General features: G+C 34.0%; 1 protein-coding gene across 2 annotated transcripts; it reads right to left on the bottom strand.

The window, feature by feature from the left end:
- Positions 1-203: 203 nt before the first annotated feature.
- LOC104213731 (cycloartenol-C-24-methyltransferase 1) lies at positions 204-10,973 on the bottom strand. 2 transcript variants are annotated; one of them, XM_009763283.2, is made up of 14 exons: positions 10,802-10,973; positions 10,607-10,710; positions 8,875-8,941; positions 3,427-3,500; positions 3,242-3,326; positions 3,084-3,139; positions 2,328-2,382; positions 1,979-2,026; positions 1,813-1,896; positions 1,617-1,733; positions 1,456-1,539; positions 1,244-1,369; positions 695-792; positions 204-597 (listed from the first exon to the last, which is right to left on the bottom strand). In XM_009763283.2, exons 2-14 carry the CDS (start codon positions 10,687-10,689, stop codon positions 534-536), a joined length of 1,041 nt encoding a protein of 346 aa, XP_009761585.1. In that variant the 5' UTR covers positions 10,690-10,710; positions 10,802-10,973; the 3' UTR covers positions 204-533. The 2 variants fall into 2 exon arrangements, with proteins under 2 accessions (XP_009761585.1, XP_009761578.1); XM_009763276.2 differs by having other exon boundaries at positions 10,798-10,973.
- Between the last annotated feature and the right edge of the window lie 9,586 nt (positions 10,974-20,559).

Here is a 20,559-nt window from a genome sequence, read left to right on the forward strand (position 1 = left end):
ATATGAGACTGCTGGTAACATACTAATCCGAAGACAGTGTCAACTAAAGCAATCTGTGTAATCTAGTTGCATTTGAATTACAACAGCATAATTACATTTTAGAAAAAAGGACTAAATATTAGTTTACTCACATAGATGCAACATAATACTATGCAACAAGAGAATATAAAAGTTTGTAGATTTCAGTGTTCAAGAACACGATGAATCACAAAAAACAAACAATTGTCTTCTTTGATTAGTCCAAAGAAATAAGTTTGTTTACCTGAAACACCATATATTAGCAAATGCCCACCTTTATGAGCTTGTCAATAGGTATATATCTTAGAACAAGGACATCAATGGCAAAAATAGCAAGACATGAAATCAAATTGTGCCAGACAAGCAACACAGAAAAAGAAACCCTCCACCCACAACGCCCTCCAAAAACTGTAGTCACCTTAATTAGGGCGGTCATATTCAATGTGTAAAGTTCTGTGCGAAGAATCTTACAGATTTGCTAGCTAAAGCAAAAAGCTAAGTGACTAAACTCCATATTACTGAGAGTCTGAAATGGGCTTGCGAACCACGAAGAAGTACATTGGTGTGAAAATCCCTTTCCTGAAACAACAGGTTAAAGATGTTAATCATATGTTCAATATTACGGTATATGAAACTAGTCGACTACATAATATTTACGAGGGAGTCATAATCTTACTTGGCACCACCGACAAGACCTTCTGCAGCTTTCTCTAAGAAAGCTTGAACCCTTTGACTACCTTTAGGAGCAAGTCCCACGTATTCAAGCGCCGAAACCTAATAAATCATGTGAAACAGTTTAGGGGTCGTTTAGTTACGTGTATTCCTGTCCCACATTATACCCGAGTAAAATAATACATAAATTCTCATATAAGTTGTACCAAAATTGGTAATACAACATTTGGTTTCTGGTATTAGACTCTGCATAGCTTATGCGAAACCAAACATAGCCTTAGTTATATGGAGATCATATTATGCAGGATTTTATAAGGAGATCATATTATGCAGGATTTTATAAGGAGATCATAATAGTTATGCAGGATTTATACCGAAAACCAAAGACTGTATAGGTGATGTGGAACTTTATATGGAGAAAAAATATCTTATACTTCAAGGGAAACTCTGACAATGAACTAATTGGGATGTCAAAATTATCCCCCGCCTTCCATGCAGGTCTACAGATGAACTATCCGAAACAATAAAGAGACAGTGTTGTAAGAAATATTACCAGATTTCTGGTGAAAAGTCTGCCAACTGCTGTTAGGCGGAAGCTACTGAGCGAGAAGTGACTCGTATCCAAAGGCAAGTACCATGGAACAGGTGAGTCATCAGCCAGATCCTTGTCCCATACAACCTTCATAGACAAGTAGAGTTTAAATGCAAATTCCAAGGGGAAGTCAACTACTTGATGGCTTTAGAAGAAAAGGACTTGGCACTTACTTCAAAACCAGCTTGTTTGGCTGCTTCGAGGCACTGTGTTGTCAATCTAACCTCAGGGAGGCCATTTCCGAGCTCAATTTCGGCCTTTGGACAATGAAAGAATTAAGATAAGTAAAACTATCCAATAGATTGATAAACTACTTCAATGCTTCAGGATGTACCTTGATCCTGTTGTGCTCTTCGTTATTGGGGTTGTAAGAATCGGTCATGCACCACTCATACACAGCGAAACATTGACCAGGCTTCAGCACCCGGTAAATCTCTTTATAGCATCCAACCTTATAAGATTAAATGTATTAATAACCAACAAGCAGTCAATATACAAATCAAAATTGAACACAGTAAAAATATACACACTGGATCTGGTGCATGGCAGGTAGCTTCTATTGCGTACACTGCATCAAAGCTATTGTCAGGGAATGGCATTTTCATGAAATCACCCTGCATTGACACCACAAGACAATCAAATCATGCACTGAACAGGCAGTTCAAAGAAGTTTGACTTGATCTGCAAATTTACTACCTTTACAAAGTTGCAAGTCTGATCCAATCCTACTTTGCGGTTCAACACCTGTAGAGTAAAGGGTATTAGACAACTATACTCTAAAACTAAATAAATTTTTTCAACCATTTGAAATGGGAAAGCGAAATAATCAGCCTTTTTCTTTTTATCTTTTGGCTGGAAAACTAGATGACATGTGATCTCAGAAACCAGATTTCAGAGAAAAGTAAAAAGGTCTGATGCTTCCAATTCTATCCTTCTAATTTGTTAATATATTTGGTCAGAATAAGTAACAGGTAATCTCTGCCAAAATACATGACATCTTGCAAGAGCTGGTTTTACAAACACAACTAGGGAGCAAAGCAAATACCTGTCCCCTAGATATCTGATATTCATTATTGTTGAGGCCTGTAACTGATGTAGAGCTGCATGATTATAATAAAAATGGTGAGACTCTACAAAAATTGTTAGGTAAGAAGAGCAGATTACCATAAGGAATTTCACAGATCGTGTCATATACAATTTACCACTATTAAGTAAAAAAGAGCAAGTGATGAATTTGCAGTCCTCATTAACTGCTTTCATTGTGTCAATAAAAGATGTGAAACACAGGGTTGTGACATCTAACAAGCTCCTAAATGGGCAAGCACTCATTTCGTCGCCTCTCAACTTTCAGATGTTCAGTACCATTCTATGTCATTACTTAGCTCAAGGTGTGAGATTGAATACAGCAGAGTCTAAGTCGATCTCAAGAGTTGTGAGATAAGTGCCATTTACTGAACAGATTATTCACCAATAGCACTAAAGTTCATCCTACAATACCCATCCGATAATGAGGGATCACATGTACACAAAGCATGCTAATTAATGCATTGCCAACATGAGATATCTATTATATATGGTGGCGTGGCAAACTTAGCATTATATATCATGATGCAATTAGCAATATGGAATTTCATCAAGTTAAATTCTGAATTTGACTACCAAGCTCATGGTATGGTAAAAGGGGGGGCACATATACAATTAATCGCATTTCAGTTTGAAAAATCGCCCAGTAAAGGATAAATTGAAATACAGGGCCCACATGATAGTGAGGAGCTCAACAATTCAAAGTATCTTCATTCACCTGAATCGAGCAATTTCTCTTAACGGCCCACCAATTCCACATCCTACGTCCAAGACCTACAGTCATATTCCCGGTTTCAACAGATAATTTGAAGTAGTAATCCTGTAAGTACTTCATTATGTCTTCTTTTCATTAATGATAACATATGCAAGCCAAACCTTTTGTCCTGGTTTCAATCCCAGTTGCAAGGCAAGAAAGTGCTCATGCCTTTTAATGCTCTCTTGGAGTGATTCTCCTTTCCACCTGCAGGCAAAAGGGTGAATGAAATAGTAAGTAGTAATAACTAAGTGGCTGAAACCTAACATTCGTTCACATATGCATGAATGGACCATAATTAACAAACCTGGGTGCAAAATGGAATGACTCTCCCCAGCCGTATTCGTAGAAGCTAGTGCAAAGATCATAGTATTTGTTAACCTGAATGAAAGATTGTGTTACCAACTTTGCAGCTTCTAGAGTACATAATTGCGTTTCAACAAAAGTACATAAATATTTTATGTAAGACAAGAAAGTTAATTGATGTGAGACAAAGCTCCAATAGCTGAATCAAAATCTATTAACCAGCTAAGCCTCAATCTCAAACTAGTTGAGGTAGACCATATGAATCCTCTATAACCCTTCTACTCTATTCGGATCCATTTCATTCCAATACTGGCATGTAAAGAGATTCTCCAAATCCTGGCACTGAATTGTAAAAGGTTCTAGCCAAACATCATACTCATATAAGAGTAAATAATTAAATACAACAACTGTGAGAATGCGTGGGAGAAAAATATAATATTAATTTTTTAAAAGCGTTTTACAATAACCCTATTTATAAATATACACGATACATATTCTACTCATATTCTATGAGAGACTAGGGTAATTTACATAACTATCTAACACTCCCCCTCAAGCCGGTGCATACAAATCGTATGTACCAAACTTGTTACATATATAACTAATACGAGGACCAGGGAGAGACTTAGTGAAATATTTGCAAGCCGATCATTCGACTTCACAAACATTACATTGTAGCAATATCTCCTGAGATTATCTTTTCTCTGACGAAGTGAGATTCAATCTCAATGTATTTAGTTCTCTCATGGAACACCGGATTTGATGCAATATGAAGGTCAGCTTGATTATCACACACAAGTTTCATCTTGCTGATCTCACCAAATTTTAACTCTTTAAGCAAATGTTTGATCCAAACTAGCTCACATGTTTCCACAACCATTACTCAATATTCTGCTTCTGCACTAGACCGCATCTACATTCTGTTTCTTGATCTTCCAAGAAACCAAAATTACCTCCTACTAAAACACAACATCCAGAAGTAGAACGTCTATCAGAAAATGATCATGCCCCGTCAGTATCCAACGATTTGCTCATGGCCTCGATCTTCAAACAATAATCCTCTGTTTGGAGTTGATTTTACATATCGAAGAATGCGGACAACTGCATCCCAATGACTATCACAGGGAGAATCCATAAACTGGCACACTCACACGAAAGGAAATGCCAGGTTTAGTCACTGTGAGGTAATTTAATTTACCAACAAGCCGCCTATATCTTGCAGGATCACTAAGCGGCTCCCCCAGTCCTGGCAGAAGTTTAGAATTCGGATCCATAGGAGTCAACAAGTCTACAAAGAAGTTTAGAATTCGGATACCTGAGCTAGACTGAGCGACCTCAATACCTAGAGAATACTTAAATCTGCCAGATCCTTTGTCTGAAAGTGCTAAAAGAGATGTTGCTTCAATTTAGTAATACCATCTTGATCGTTGCCGGTAATTACAATATCATCAACATAAACCACCAGATAAATATAGAGATTTGAAGCAGAATGCCGATAAAACAAAGAGTGATCAGTTTCATTACGAGTCATGCCTAACTGCTAAATAATTGTGCTGAACTTAACAAACTAAACTCGAGGAGACTGCTTTAGACCATAGAGGGATCGACAACCAACAAACAAGGCCACTAGGCTCCCCTTGAGCAACAAAAACAAGTGGTTGCTCCATATAAACCTCATCCTCAAGATCACCGTGAAGACAAACATTTTTAATGTCCAACTGATAAAGAGGTCAACGGCGAACAACAACCATGGATAGAAAAAGGCGGACTGATGTTATTTTGGCCAAGAGAGAGAATGTATCACGGTAATCGAGCCCAAATATCTGAGTATACCCTTTGGCAACAACACGAGCCTTAAGTCGATCAACTTGTCCATCTGGACCAACTTTGACTGCATACACCCAACGACAACCAACTGTAGATTTACCCGAAGAAAGAGGAACAAGCTCCCAAATACCACTCGTATGTAAAGTAGACAACTCGTCAATCATAGCCTATCGCTATCCTGGATGAGACAATGCATCACCTGTAAACTTAGGAATGGAGACAAAGGACAAAGATAATACAAACACATAATGGGGTGATGATAGACGGTGGTAACTTAAACCGACATATGGGGATTAGGATTAAGTGTGGATCGTATACCTTTTCGAAGTGCAATCGATTAACTAAAAGGAGACAAGTCCGCAATAGGAGCAGGGTCAGATGCAGGACGTGAATCAGCTGGGCCTGATGCTGGGCGTGGATGACGATAATAAGTCAAGAGTGGTGGAGCTGTAAATGGTTGAACTGGACTAGGTGATGGACATGAAGCTGTAAGTGGAGCTGGAGCTATAGAGGAAGATAAATGGGAGATAGTGACTGAATATCAAAAAGATAGAATTAGTAGCACCTCATAAATATCTAAGAGATTACCTGGACCTGTGAAGTATGATTGAGTTTCAAAAAAGGTAACATGGTACCACTGGAGGTCAGGTGAATAGCATTGATATCTCTTTTGCGTTCTCCAGTAACCCAAAAATACGCACTTAAGAGCACGAGAAACTAACTTATCTTTTCCTAGAGTAAGGTTATGAACAAACACGTGCTCCCAAAGACACGGGGTGGAAGAGAACAAAGGTGGATGGGAAAACAAGACAGAGAATGGAACTTGATTCTGGATAACTGATGATGGCATACGACTAATAAGATAACAAGATGTAAAACTGGCATCCCCCAAAAACGCAATGAAATATGAGATTGTATGAATAGGGTACGAGCAGTTTCAATACGATGTCTATTCTTTCTTTCAGCTACCCCATTTTGTTGAGATGTGTATGGACAAGATGTTTGTTGAATAATCCCATGAGAGTTCACAAACTGCTGAAATGGGGATGGACAAATATTCTAGGGCATTATCACTATGAATTGTGCAGATAGAAACCCCATATTGATTTTGAATTTCAGCGTGGAATGTCTGGAAAATAGAAAATAACTCGGATCGTTTTTTCATCAAAAATATCCAAGTACACCTGAAATAATCATCAATGAAACTGACAAAGTAGCGGAATCTCAAGGTAGAACTGACCCGACTAGGGCCCTAAGCATCTAAATAGACTAAAGTGAAAGGTGACTCTACTCGATTATCAGGACGCAAACGGAAATGAGAGCGAGTATTGTTACCGAGATGACATGACTAACACTCTAGGGTATACAATTGAGATAAACCAGGTACCATTTTCTAAAAGTTTCGACAAACTAGGATGTCTCAACCTATTATGTAATAGTCAGGTGAATCAGTAACAGGACGAGTTCTTGAAGGAAGATAAGATAAAAGTCCATGTGATTTTGCAAGAATAAGGTAATAAAGTCCATTTGGTTAACACCTGGTGCCAATGATCCGCCCCGTACTGCGTACCTGTATAAAGACAAGGACATCAAGAAATAAAACAGAGCATTTAAGTGATTTCGCTAAGTTGGAAAAAGAAGGCGACCAACGCAAAAGAAAACCCAAACTTGGAATATGCCGGAAAATATGCTCATGCGCCGGCGCGTGAACAGACTCGCCAAAAATTCTGGAGACCTTCCAGGTGCGTGTGGGCGCGTGGAGCAAGATCTGCCGGAGGGGGTGACAGGGGCGTGGTCGCCAGTGTTGTCAAAGGCGCGCTTAAGCCCTGAAGCGAGGCTCAAAACATGTTGAGCGCTTCGTCTCGCTTTGTGGACGCTTTAGTGTCGCATCAATGCTCTAAGACATACTTTTCCTTGCCAATGAGTGTAATCCTGAAAAGACGACATTAAACAATTGATATTTCCCTTTATCATAATTTTTTTTCAATTTTTTTGTCCATATATTTGTTAGTCATGCTTATAATTATTAGTCTTGGACTACTTATAAATATTTTTACTTTTTCTCCAGTTGCGCCTTTTTTAATTAAAGCCCACGCTTTATTTGCGCTTTGCGCTTAAAGCCCCAAGGGACATTAGAGCTTTTTTTACGCTTTTCGCCTTTGATAACACTGGTGGTCGCTGGACTATGGTGGATCTCGTGGTGGTGCTGGTTTTCGCACAAAACCGCTAGATATGATAGTTGACGCAGACAACCACTTAGGTCACCGGAAAATTACACGGTGATTGAGTTCTTTCTTCTTGGACGTCACTGGAATGACGCACATCGAATTTTTCTGACCGATACTCTGATATCATGTGAGAATGCACGGGAGAAAAATATAATATTGATTTTTTTATAAGTGTTTTACAACAACCCTATTAATAACTATACACAATACATATTCTACTCATATTCCATGTGGGACTAGGGTAATTTACATAACTATCTAACAACAACTAAGTCCTAATTCTAACCGGTAGGGATTGTTGGTGTCGCCTGCATGAATTATTTGCTTCATGTTATGTTCTTAACAACTCTGTTCATACTAACTTGAACAAGAACATCCTTTGAGTTATTAAACTTGTAAAGTTCTTTGCTGGTCTACAGGAAGACAAGAACGTGTGAATTTGCATAACACAAAGCTACGCAAATTCTAGGTATTTGCTAAAAGATTATAGGTATTTTGAAACAGCTTCTCTCCAACTTATTTTAGGTTTACACTTATCCCATATTACCACCTTCATTCATCATAGTATTACCGCATTCAGAGTCTATGTAAGACAAGATCAAACCATCTAACAGTTAGGGAAAATTTTGAGACTAATGAAATAATGAGCTGCTATAAACCTAACCTATTCCAACTTCAATTCAGTTGAAATTTCTAAAACTTTGCCTTTTCCTCAAATAACAGAACTGGCTTGTGCAACATAGCACTTCTAGGCTCCAAAAGGCAGCAAATGTGATAATACAGAAAAGCTAAAATATGGTTAAGAGGTCTGGCCGGGACACGTATTGGTTTCCTAGCTTTTGGCTCCAACCAAAAGCAATAACAGTTTCTACCTCCAAGATCACCATAGCTTTAGTAACTATTCAGAGATCTCAATAATTCAGCTTTTGGAGCTAAAGTAAAACAAGAAAGAATTCATCTTTATTGATAAAAGAAAAGTTTGTCCTCTTAGTTCATTTTATTCAGCAAAATCACATCAAAAGAGTTAGGAGCAGGGTGTAAAACTCACTTTTTCTTTCTTATAAGCCAATAACACCTCCTCTCAAGGTGTGCGCAAAATCACTCATCAATTGCTGAAACAGTTTCGGATGTTGTTTTGCTAACTAGATATAATGTGTGACTGTGTAAGAGATCTTTCTTCCCACGTCACTAACAGGCTCAAATAGGAATATCAATATGCAATTACACAGCAACAGCAAAGCTTTACATGATCAATCAATGTCAAATGGATGACATGAGGATTACCAGAGAATACGAGATTGCCAAATCCAACAATTGTCAATTACTATGCATAGATTGTGAACACTGATTTCTAAAGCATTAAAATTATAATAAATAATAGAAATGTTTCTCACCATGTCAGTATAGTTATTCTTTCTCTCTTCTTCTTCACCTCCATAATAACCATGGTACTTCTCATACCTAGTTCATTTGATAAAATTTTAAATCAACAAATACATTTAGAAAAATTGATAAGATTAACAATCATATAAAACAAAAAGAAACAAAAAAAAAGGAAGAAGGAAAGTAAACTGCAATTCGGAAATCGGTTGCAAGCAGAAGTTTGGTGTCCATTTCTGATCAAAATGTCTCTGACTTCAAGAATTTCTCTTTTTTGTAGTAGACACAATTTTATTACTACTAGAAAAACAATTAATAGTACTACTCCATCCTTTTGATAGCTGACCTCTTATATTATTATATCACAAAAAACAATATGGCAATTTTATTGACAGGAAATTATTGAGCAAGGTGGGCGGGAATTTTCTGGACTCTAAGGACCTCAAAGAAAAAATTGGACCTTCAAAAATTGAGTTGTCAGAGAAATATCATTAACTTATCTAAGCTACAACAGGTTCATAAAATAATTTTAGGTACTAAAGAACATGATGTTGGCACTATTAATAACACCCAGAGAAAAAAAAAACCTACGCGTTTGGTAAAGTTAAAAGTGATTATAAGCCAAGTGCTTATAAGTCAAAAATAAGCCAAAAGTCATAAGATGGTCACCCCCCAGCTTATGAAATTTTAGCTTATAAGCACTTTAAGTTTGACCAAGATTTTTACTATTTTATCCTTAAAATATTTCTTTTTAGAACAAAACTCCGGCATCGATACTCATTGCCTCAAGTATTCAACCTAACCCCCCCCCCTCCTCCCGCTTCTTCAAGTCTGCAATTCTCATTGACTATTTAAGATAAGCAAATTCTCTATTCCTTTGCATATTTATATATATGTGATTGTGTATTAATCTTTGAACGGTATGTAATAAATGAGGACATATCAAATTTTTGGTGTATTGCTTTCTAAGTGTTGTGGTGATGAAGACAATGTTTGTTTCTCTTCAAATATTTTGCCCTATTTAGGTTTATTTTTTTACTGAGAAACTTTTGTCAATTTATTAATTATTATAACTTATGATTATATGCTTATCATAAAATAAATTATATTTATCAGAAAAATTATCTTATCTAAGCACAGTTGTATTTAAAATAAAATGACAAATATTGTATTTGAATCGATCTGGAATCTAAAATTTTGAAGAAATTACGCCATTATATGTGTAAACAGTTCTAAGGTTATTTAAGTCATTTTAACAGAAAAAGAGCTTATAAGCACTTTTTTATCAACTAATGTAGCAACTTATTATCAAATTTCAGTACTTGCACCCAAACATGTAACTACTTATTTATTAAATCAGTTTCAGCACCTAATAGCGATCGGCTACTTCAAATCACCTAATCCAAACGGGATCTAAGTAGCTCAACGTAATCTTAGAAAATGACAGATCATCATCACTACTCCACCAAACATGTTATGCATTACACAAAAAGAATAGGATCTACAGTATAATCACAATAGAAATCTTTGTGATACAGTCCTATTAATTATATCACAATTCTTAAGTGTAACAGATCAATCTCCAAAAGATAGATAAAAACTGATTCTTTCTAAAAGACTGCCAACAGACATTGCATACAAATCTCAGATTTTTAGTTTCTGAGCTTTAAAGGGGTAATCTTTTTTTCATATTTAATTTGAATTACACCCAAAAGCATAATAAAAAGGGAGAGAAAAGAGGAATACTTGTCAACAGCAGAGAGAACTTCCTCCTTGTTAATTTTGCCACCAACCCCAGATGCCAGATCAAAAGCCCCTTGTTTTGACATTTCTTTCCCAAATCACAAGATCTATAAACAAAGAAAAAATCCACATGCATGATGAAAAAATCCCAAAAAAAAAATACAATTTTTACAATGCAGAAGAAGGTTACATACATACACAAAATCTATGTAGAGAAAGGATCTCTGTATTCTTGGAGAGAACCTTTCACCTTTCAAGAGAGAAATGGGAAAGAGTATAATAAAACAGAGACAGATCGTAGAAAGCAGATGTACTTGGTGGAGGTGCGGGACAATTTACAATATGTATATAAATACAAACACTGCCAGCCAAGAAAAACTTGGAGACAGCAAACAGAACATAACAGAACGAAAAAGTGTGGTGGGGCCACGTCAGCACGTGTTTTGCACATCTTATACTAGACTACTATAAGATGAAGTAATAGACTACTATTAGGACCCAAAATTTATTTGGGTTATTTTAGCAAATACATATTTATTCATAAATTTTATTCATATTTTAGTAAACTCCTAAAACCCAAATCCCAAATTTTGACCCAAAATATTACTATTATATATTTTAAAAATTATCCCAAACTTTTGTATTTTATAAAAGAGCTCACAATTTATTATTTTTTAACAATACAATTTCGTCTTTTCGGTGATCTGATAGTATATTATGTAGTTCATTATAAAAACAATAATTTTGTACCAAATTTATTTATATTCAGGACTATGGTTTGTGATAATATAACGAATGTCATTGATAAAAGTACTATTGGGTATTTGTGGCAGTTTTTATAACTTTTAGGTATAAGTCATGTTTCATGTTTTTTTTTTGTTTAAAATAAAGTGAAATATGTTTTGAAAACTAATGTCCATACACATTTTCATCTTCAAATAAAACTTCAACCAAATCAGATTTTATAAAATAAATTTGGAAATGTATGAACAAACGGTAGCTTAGTAATAGTTTATTTTTTTGAAAAAAAAATTGAAGTAGTTTTTTTCTAATATAAAATCAAGATTTGGCCGATATTAATCACTCCTAGGGAAAGAAAAGAGAAAAACAAACTCCCCTAGGGAACTTTGAACTCTATTGGGATCACACTTATTATTATGCCCGGTTTTGATTTAAGTGCTCTTCGGCAAATCCAAAAGGAAGAGTGAGAAATAATCCATCACTTGGAATTGGAAGCCGGCAATGTGGAGTTTCTACTTTCATTTTTATTTTCTCGATTACAAAATTTTCTCCCTACTAAACTAGGGTTTGGCCATAGATTTCCAATTAAAATGTGTTTGAACATCAATTTTCAAAATATATTTTTCAGATTTATTTTAAAAAACCATGAAACATGAAACATACCTACAATTCTAAAAACTATCACAAATATCCAACAATATCATTATTAATAACATTCATTATATTATCGCAAACTATAATCCTAAACATAAATAAATTTGGTAGAAAATTATCATTTTTATAATGAACTACATAATAGTACACTTTCAGATGACCGAGAAGACGAAACAATATTGTTTTTATAAAATACAAAAATTTGGGGTAATTTTAAAAAAATGTAATAGTGATATTTTGGTCCAAAACCAGCTATTGAACTGATTTGGAGATTTGAAATTTTGCCAAAATCTATGAACAAATATATATTTGCCAAATAAAATCCAAATTTGTTTTTGGTAAAATCTATGACCGAAACGGATCCTAAAATTTGAGGGAAGAAGTCGAAATATACCCCCTTTGGCCGCTCTCCCCTTTTATCTAACATTTTACTAAAACTTTTGACACAGTCATTAAAAAGTAGTAGTATTTAATAGCATTAACTCTAAGGAGTATTTTACTAAATTATCCTTACTTTACTTTACCTTACTCGAAGTATTCATAGTTTGAAAAATAAGCTGAAAATTCATTCAAAATATAACCGTGGATTAGTACTTTGCTAATTAAGTTTTATCCTAATGGATAGGGTTAAAATAATCGTTAGAAATCCGTCGATTATCAATTCGCTAATGAAGTCTTATCCTAATATATTGGGTAAACCTTTTTAAATTTTGTTATTATTATTAGGAAGGAAAAGGAAAGTAGGCGAGGGGATAAGGATTGATCCCCGCCTGCCTTTCCGGATACGAAGTGAATGAGCGCTTTTTGTGCCGTGAATAGATGATTTCTCAATTTATTGATATTTTGTTCTTTCGTAATTACTTTTACTTATAAGGTAAGGAATCAAACCGACCAACAAAGAAAAAGTTTAAATAGCCAATCAACTGAACTATTAAGATTTTTCAAGAATAGGTAAACTTACTAATAATAAGAAGTTCAAATAAATTATCATGGCATCTAGCTTACACGTTTTGTTCTCGTTTCCAGTATTACTTATTATAGATGTTTATTTCAATAGATATCTTTTCTATTTAAAGAATGTCCGATGTCATGGCCAAAAAATATATTAGAAAGTTTTTGTTTGGTTAATTTTCATTCAGCAACTACTCGGCAACATACTTCTTAGTTGTTGTTGTTGACAACAAGTAGAGAGAGACAAGCACATGAGAAGTGGAAGTGGGAGATAAATCTAATTATTTATTTATTTATTTATTTTTGCTTCATAAGATATTTATATATACTGTGTATAAGAACAAACAAATCTAGATCTCACGAGATTTGGATTTAGCACACCACTGAAAAAGTTTTATAATGACAACTTTGGGGGATTCAACTTTAAACAATCTTTATTTGCCACCTAGATTGACAAAGTAGATTATTTTTCCGATGTAATCTGTATACATTTCTTAAATTTAATAATGACCAAAATTTGGCAAAATAAAATACTCTTTAAGCTCTTGGGATACTACAAGATCCAAGAATTTTTTTATTTTTTATTTTACTTGACATTGCAGCTTTAATACAACATTATTATCTTTTGGGACCTAGCAACAAAATGGGTCGGGTCCATTTTGTAGTGGCATTCACGCTCTGTGGACTCCGTTTCAAATGATGCTTTGATCGGGACATTTGCACAAATGACCTTTTCTAGAGGTCACTATCTATCTATTATTAAAAGAAAAGAAGCCAGTCATCAAAATTTGTCAAGTTTGGTGTGAAAAAATTAACATGTCTCATTTTAAGGACAAAACTAGTCGAACTAGGCAATAATTAGTTAAACCCTAGCCTCCCCAACATCCCCAAATTTTCTCTCTCTAAACCCTTACGATGGAATACGTAGGGCAAATGTTTTATCTTCCCAAATCAATATCAATATCTATTATTAAAAGGAAAGAAGTCAGTCATGAAAATTTGCCAAGTGTCGTGTGGAAAAATTGACATGTCTCATTTTTAGGACAAAATTAGTTGATCTAGGTAATAATTGTTATGAAATAAAAGCAATTTAGTAAAGCATGAACAAGAAATAAAAGCAACTTAGTAAAACATGAACAAAAATAGAGATAGAGAGAAGGAAGAGATTTTCTTCTTCAATTGTGTGTATTTTCCTATCTATTACAAGGTCTTTATATAGGCATGAAAAGTGAAGAAAATATGTCATGAAATATGTCATTGAGCATAGAAAATATGTCATTAACCATTTGAGAGAAAGATCATGGAGGAAGAGTAGACATCCACCATATTTTGATTTTTATCATAACACTCCCCCTTGGATGTCCATAAATAATGTGCCTCGTTAAAACCTTATTAGGAAAAAAACCATATGGGAAAAAAATCCTAATGATGAAAAAAGAGTACACATATTTAGAAATACGCCTTTTGGTTGCCTCGTTAAAAACCTTGCAAGGAAAACCCAATGGGACAAAACCTTGTAAGGAAAAAAGAGTACAACGCGTATTAACTCCCCTGATGAGATCATCAGTTCACATCGTTGAGCCTTCGTATCCCAATCTTGTACACTAGTTTCTTGAAGGTTGACGCCGGTAGATATTTGGTGAACAAATCAGCCATATTATCACTTGAACGGATCCGTTGCACATTAATATCACCATTCTTTTGAAGATCATGTGTGAACAATAATTTAGGTGAAATGTGCTTTGTCCTAACTCCTTTATGAATCCTCCCTTTAATTGGGTTATGCATGTTGTATTTTCTTCATACAAAACTGTGGGTAGTTTATCACACTTCAAACCACATTTTGTCTCGAATAAGATGTATAGTAGACCTCAACCATACACATTCTCGACTTGCTTCATGAATAACAATTATCTCAGCATGATTAGAAGAAGTAGCCACGATTGATTGCTTAGTCGATCGCCAAGATATGACAGTGCCACACATGTAAACACATAACATGTTTGAGATCAAGCCTTGTGTGTGTCAGATAAATACTCCACATCGACATAACCAACAAGATCGGTATTGCAATCATTGCCATAAAATAAGCCCACATCGGTAATCCCCCTTAGATAACGCAATATGTGCTTGATTTTATTCTAATTTCTCCTTGAGCGGAGCTATATCTTGTTAAGACATTAACTGAAAAAGTTATGTCATGCCTTGTAGTGTTAGCAAGATATATTAGCGTACCAATTTTGCATTAAGATATGGTACTTTAGGACCAAGAAGCTCTTCATTATTTTCATGAGGTCGGAGTGGATCTTTATTTATATCGAGTAATCTCGCAATCATCGAGGTACTTAATGGATGTGTTTTATCCACATAGAAGCTCTTTAACATCTTTTTAGTGTATGCTGATTGAAGGGCAAAAATTCTATCTTTCATATATTCAATTTGTAGACCAAGACAAAATTTTGTCTTTCCAAGATCTTTCATTTCAAATTCTTTCTTTAAACAGTCTATTGCTTTAGAAAGCTCTCCGGGAGTTCTAATGATATTTGAATCATCAACATACATGGCGATTATAACTAATTCAAATCCATATCCTTTTATACGGATACAAGGACAAATTGAATTATTCTTATACCCTTCTTTCAACAAGTACTCTCTAGGGCGATTATACCACATGCGCCCTGATTGTTTCAATCCGTATAAGGATTTTTGAAGCTTTATTTAATAAATTTCTTGGAAACCTTAATATGCTCCAAGACAATTTAAATCTTTCAATGATATCCACTATACGCATATCAAGTTTTTCATATATTGCCAGATTAAAACCTGAAGTGACTATATCCACTATAAGAGAACATGTCTCCATATAATCAATGTGAGGATATTTACTAATTTTCTTGTGCCACAAGTCGTCTTTATGTCTATCGACTTGAACCTTTCGCACAAGAACACATTTATACCTCAATTGACTTTATACTTTCAGGTGTTGGACTATCCGTCCAACTTCACATTTTTCAAGTGAAGTCAATTTCATTGCGTATTTTTTATTTGGCCAATCTTTTATCCGTCCAAATTTCATGACAGATTTGATCTCAAGATCCTCGTCAATATTAATCATATTGAGCGCTACATTATATTAACAATATCGTCGACAATCATTTTATGTCGGTTCCATTATTACCCAATAAAGACATAACTTATTGAGATCTCTTTATTTCATTATTTTCAGGTACCTGAGCCTCTCCCATGAGGTCTTATGAAGTGTTATGTCGTGGTGCTCTTCTAGGGCACTTGCCTCCTTATTATGACCATTTTGAATATTTGCCCCTCTCCTTCTTCAAGGAGTTTTATCTTTGGAACCGATTGGTCTGTTACACTTCATGCGTGCCATAGACTCTGTCCCTCATGGACTTTATTCTATTTGGAGCATTAGCAGCTGAAATATGACATTTAGCTTTGGGTCAGCAAATGCGTCTGGCAATAATTTGTAAATGAATTATCACTTGAACTTCAAGTTTATATTTTCTTGTACGAGGATCTATATGTATTCATAATAATTCATTTCACGTATCACTTTCTCAGCTGCCCATTTTCTCCCCCTAATGTTGGGATCACCAACACATTTCCCAACCATCTTTGGGAACTCATCTTTGTGCATTTTGGTGGCATAATTAAATCATATAGCACATCCATATTTCTATATAGAAATTATTTGGTTCCTGACCCTGAACCGATTGTGATAGGGAGAAATTTTTATAACTTGGCTAGATGCGTACAAGTGCTGCTGTATATTAAATAATAAATCTCATACCAAATTTCGTTTTTGGGAGTTTTGTTCTCATAACCAATGATTTAGCTATAATTGGAGGCATACAATTTCTGCTAAACCAACTTGGATTTAAACCAGTATTATTAAGATAAATCATCATAATTTATATTCTGGAATTGTGCTCTAATAATTTGAGCAAGCAATCTTGCAAAAACCAAACTGCAAGTTGATAACAAATGCACATGTGACCATAAAATAGATGCATCTATTAAAATCATATAATAGTAAACGGTCCACATGGCAGGTGACTGGGCCCATATATATATCACCTTTTATTCCTTATATATATATATATATATATATATATATATCACATTTTATTCCTTCCAGAAATCAAAGGATTCAATCTCAACCTTTAACTGATATATCATGAGAATAAGCAGCACAAGAGAATTCTTGAAGAATCTTCTATTCTTCAATATGTGTCAATGTAATTCTTAATTAATTTTTCGCATCATAATTGAACCGATATGGTCAACCGGTCATGCCAATTAATATTTATTTTAGTAAATCTCTAGTTTACTTGTGGCATATGATTCCAGCATCATGCTTATATTTGTGTAGTACAAATAGAAAGAAGATCGGGTAACCTTTCATATTTACCCGGTATGATTATAGAAATATGAAGATATTCAATCTTCCTTTCATTTATAGTCTCAATATGCCAATCACTTTGACTTATATATTTGAAACTCAAAAAGTTTCTTTTGAGACTTTACAATATCAATGTCATGAATAAGTTTATTCATCCGGGTAGTAACAAATTAGTTTTTCCGGAGTTCTTAACAACTTTTGTACTACAAGATCTTTTATCATACCATTCATATGGTAAATGTCTCCTTCACGGAGAAAATTATATTATAATAAATTGTCATGGTCAAAATCATCATAAGCAAAATCATTTCTTGCTTTAATTTTGTCTTTAATAACTTTTATAAGGCATGGCAAAATAATATTTGGCATATCACATGTACGCGACCAATGACATATTCATGTAACCACACAATAATATTTATTCTCTTTATTTTACTCAAACCTCCCTTAGAGGTGAGTTGTGTGGTATTCATATAATCATGAATTGCATGTCTTTATTCATTGCTTTTATCACATATTGCCACATTCAACTTTAGGAATGGATTTGCATTCTCAATGCTTATCATAAGTCACATTCTCTTCAAGGAATGGATCATAATCAACGGCGTGCTTTATTATTTTCATACCAATTTGATGGTAAGCATTGCCTTCACATTTTGAAGGACTATTTTGAGAACTCTTATTGTTCTCCATTTATAATCATAGTGATGATTATTATTATTTTGGTATTTGGAATGCCCACGTTCATTGTTCAACCACTTGTCTTCATTGAAATTTATTATGCATTGTTATCACATTCACTTCAAGAATGGAGCAAATCAAGTGGGACAATTTTCATACTTTTTCATGAAAAATATATTATTTTTCTTTAGTCATCATTATATCATCAATATGGTACATTGGGACTCAAACTCAATGTCTTACCAATATAAAGGCATGTTAGGTCATAATAAATTGGGACTCAAACCCAACTCTTATCATTATGGAGCATCAGGACTTGATCCCGATGTCTATTCCTCAATTAATGGCATAATAGGCTAAACAATATTGAGATTCATTCTCAAGCCTTAATTTCAATCACTTGCCAAAAAAGTTATACACAACTAATTTGCAACTTAGCAAATCAAATTTGCTTTCTTAAATAAGTGTACAATCTCAAATCAACGTAAAGCTTTATTAATTATTTGTAGCATCTATATGAAATACAATCGTTTGTAGTCAGAATATTTTTTTTAAATTCTATTAGAGTTTAAAAGGATCATAAAATCATTGTCATAATATTTATTGAGTCTCTCTCAAAAATATTGTTGTTTTCGGGGTATACCCTACCTATTGGATTTGATTTAATGTCATGACTTTCCTTCACTCAATTCAACCAAGCAATTAGTGAATAAATTTATCAAAAGTACACCATATAGGTAACAACACATATATAGTACTAATACATAAATTCAGCATTTATATTACCTGAAAAGTGACATTATAGGTAACAACTTACCAGTTGTAGCTTGTGCATCATTCATATAAAATACTTAAAAATGGTAAGTTAGTAGCAAACATCAAGTAGGTTATGGATATTCAAAAATACCTCTTCTAGTAGTCATACTAATCATTGTTTGCTTTCAAATGATACGACCATAAATTATGAAGTATATTTTCTCAATAGCTGGTTTGTTTTCCAAACTTCAAAGAAGTAATTAATCAACCTAGATAAAGATGTGAAGTATTTCTTGTTTTCTTCAAGATGATTTATGCTTTTAATCAGTACGATCAATTTTATTTTATTTTTTTATTTCTTTTTTTTTGGTACTATATGCAAGTGTAAAAATCCAAAAGAAAAAAATATTCATCCAAGTAAAAGAAAATGTTAAAAGCGGCAGGATAGATTGAAGATAGTTAACACATAAATATGCATAAGACAATTTATATAAAATATCCTTGGTTACCATGACATGCATCATATCAACAATTAACTGCTACTATGATTTTAACATATAGAACTTCGAAAATTTTATTCCATTCATGTGATATAAAAGATGTAATATTAATATGTGCTTATGCAATACAAGTGTAGTACAAAGTTATGTGCATATGAGATTTTAAAGGAATGACAAGTATAAGATAATCATACCTTCTTACATTTCATTACTTACCATATGTAGTTTCTTTTTACATTTAACCATGTGATGATATGTATGTCTTCTAATTGTAATCTTTCTGGATGTAGGAAATTTTTTGTAGATATATATATACAATTGGTTAGAGACTCGTGCTGATAACGTGTTATGAAATAAAAGCAATTTAGTAAAGCATGAACAAGAAATAAAAGCAACTTAGTAAAGCATGAACAAGAATAGAGATAGAGAGAAGGAAGAGATTTTCTTCTTCAATTGTGTGTATTTTCCTATCTATTACAAGGCATTTATATAGGCATGAAAAGTGAAGAAAATATGTCATGAAATATGTCATTAAACATAGAAAATATGTCATTGAATATGTCATTAACCATTTGAGAGAAAAATCATGGAGGAAGAGTAGACATCCACCATATTTTGATTTTTATCAAAACAATAATTAGTTACTTTATTTGAAATTTGAATTTAAAAATAGTAACTAATACTTCAGGTGGTGTTAAACACTAAGGACAAACGCAATTAACAATTTTTTTCCCCTTCTTTGTACAAACCTTAGCCTCCCCAACATTCCTCAAATTTCTCTCTCAAAACCCTTACAATGGAATACGTAGGGCAAAGATTTTATCTTCCCATATCAACAAGAAAAAAATCCTCCGATGGTAGGATTTCGTCATAGCATTCGGAAATCAGTGAAAACTCCCAAAATTAAATTGAGTACATCTTTTACGATTACCGCCATTTGCAACAGTTTTACTGCATTGCAGCCACATGTTTAAATTGGAAAGTTATGGTGCATTGTTGTCACGACCCAAGTTATCCCTCCGTGAATTGTCGTGACGGCACCTAGTCTCTACGATTAGGTAAGTCTATCAATATGCGGAAATGAAACGAATACATGAAAACTAACAATTTACCAGGTAAATCAAATAAAGAAGTTTAAAATGCCGCTCGACATATATAATAAAACACTCTCGAACTACACATAAGTACTCTCAAAATCCGAAATATCATGAGTCACAAGCTACAGAAGTAAATAGTGTTTCTAAACTCCAGAA

The sequence above is a fragment of the Nicotiana sylvestris genome, chromosome 9, assembly GCF_000393655.2.
Source record: "Nicotiana sylvestris chromosome 9, ASM39365v2, whole genome shotgun sequence".
NCBI classification, from domain to species: Eukaryota; Viridiplantae; Streptophyta; class Magnoliopsida; order Solanales; family Solanaceae; genus Nicotiana; species Nicotiana sylvestris.

What these genes read in the sequence shown, in the direction of transcription:
- LOC104213731 (XM_009763283.2), bottom strand. Translation starts at nt 10,689, where the DNA reads ATGTCAAAACAAGGGGCTTTTGATCTGGCATCTGGGGTTGGTGGCAAA. An exon ending in GATTGAAACCAGGACAAAAG is followed by an intron (nt 3,140 to 3,241) that starts GTTTGGCTTGCA and finishes ATATGACTGTAG; the next exon opens with GTCTTGGACGTAGGATGTGG. An exon ending in GGTCTTGTCGGTGGTGCCAA is followed by an intron (nt 598 to 694) that starts GTAAGATTATGA and finishes CTGTTGTTTCAG; the next exon opens with GAAAGGGATTTTCACACCAA.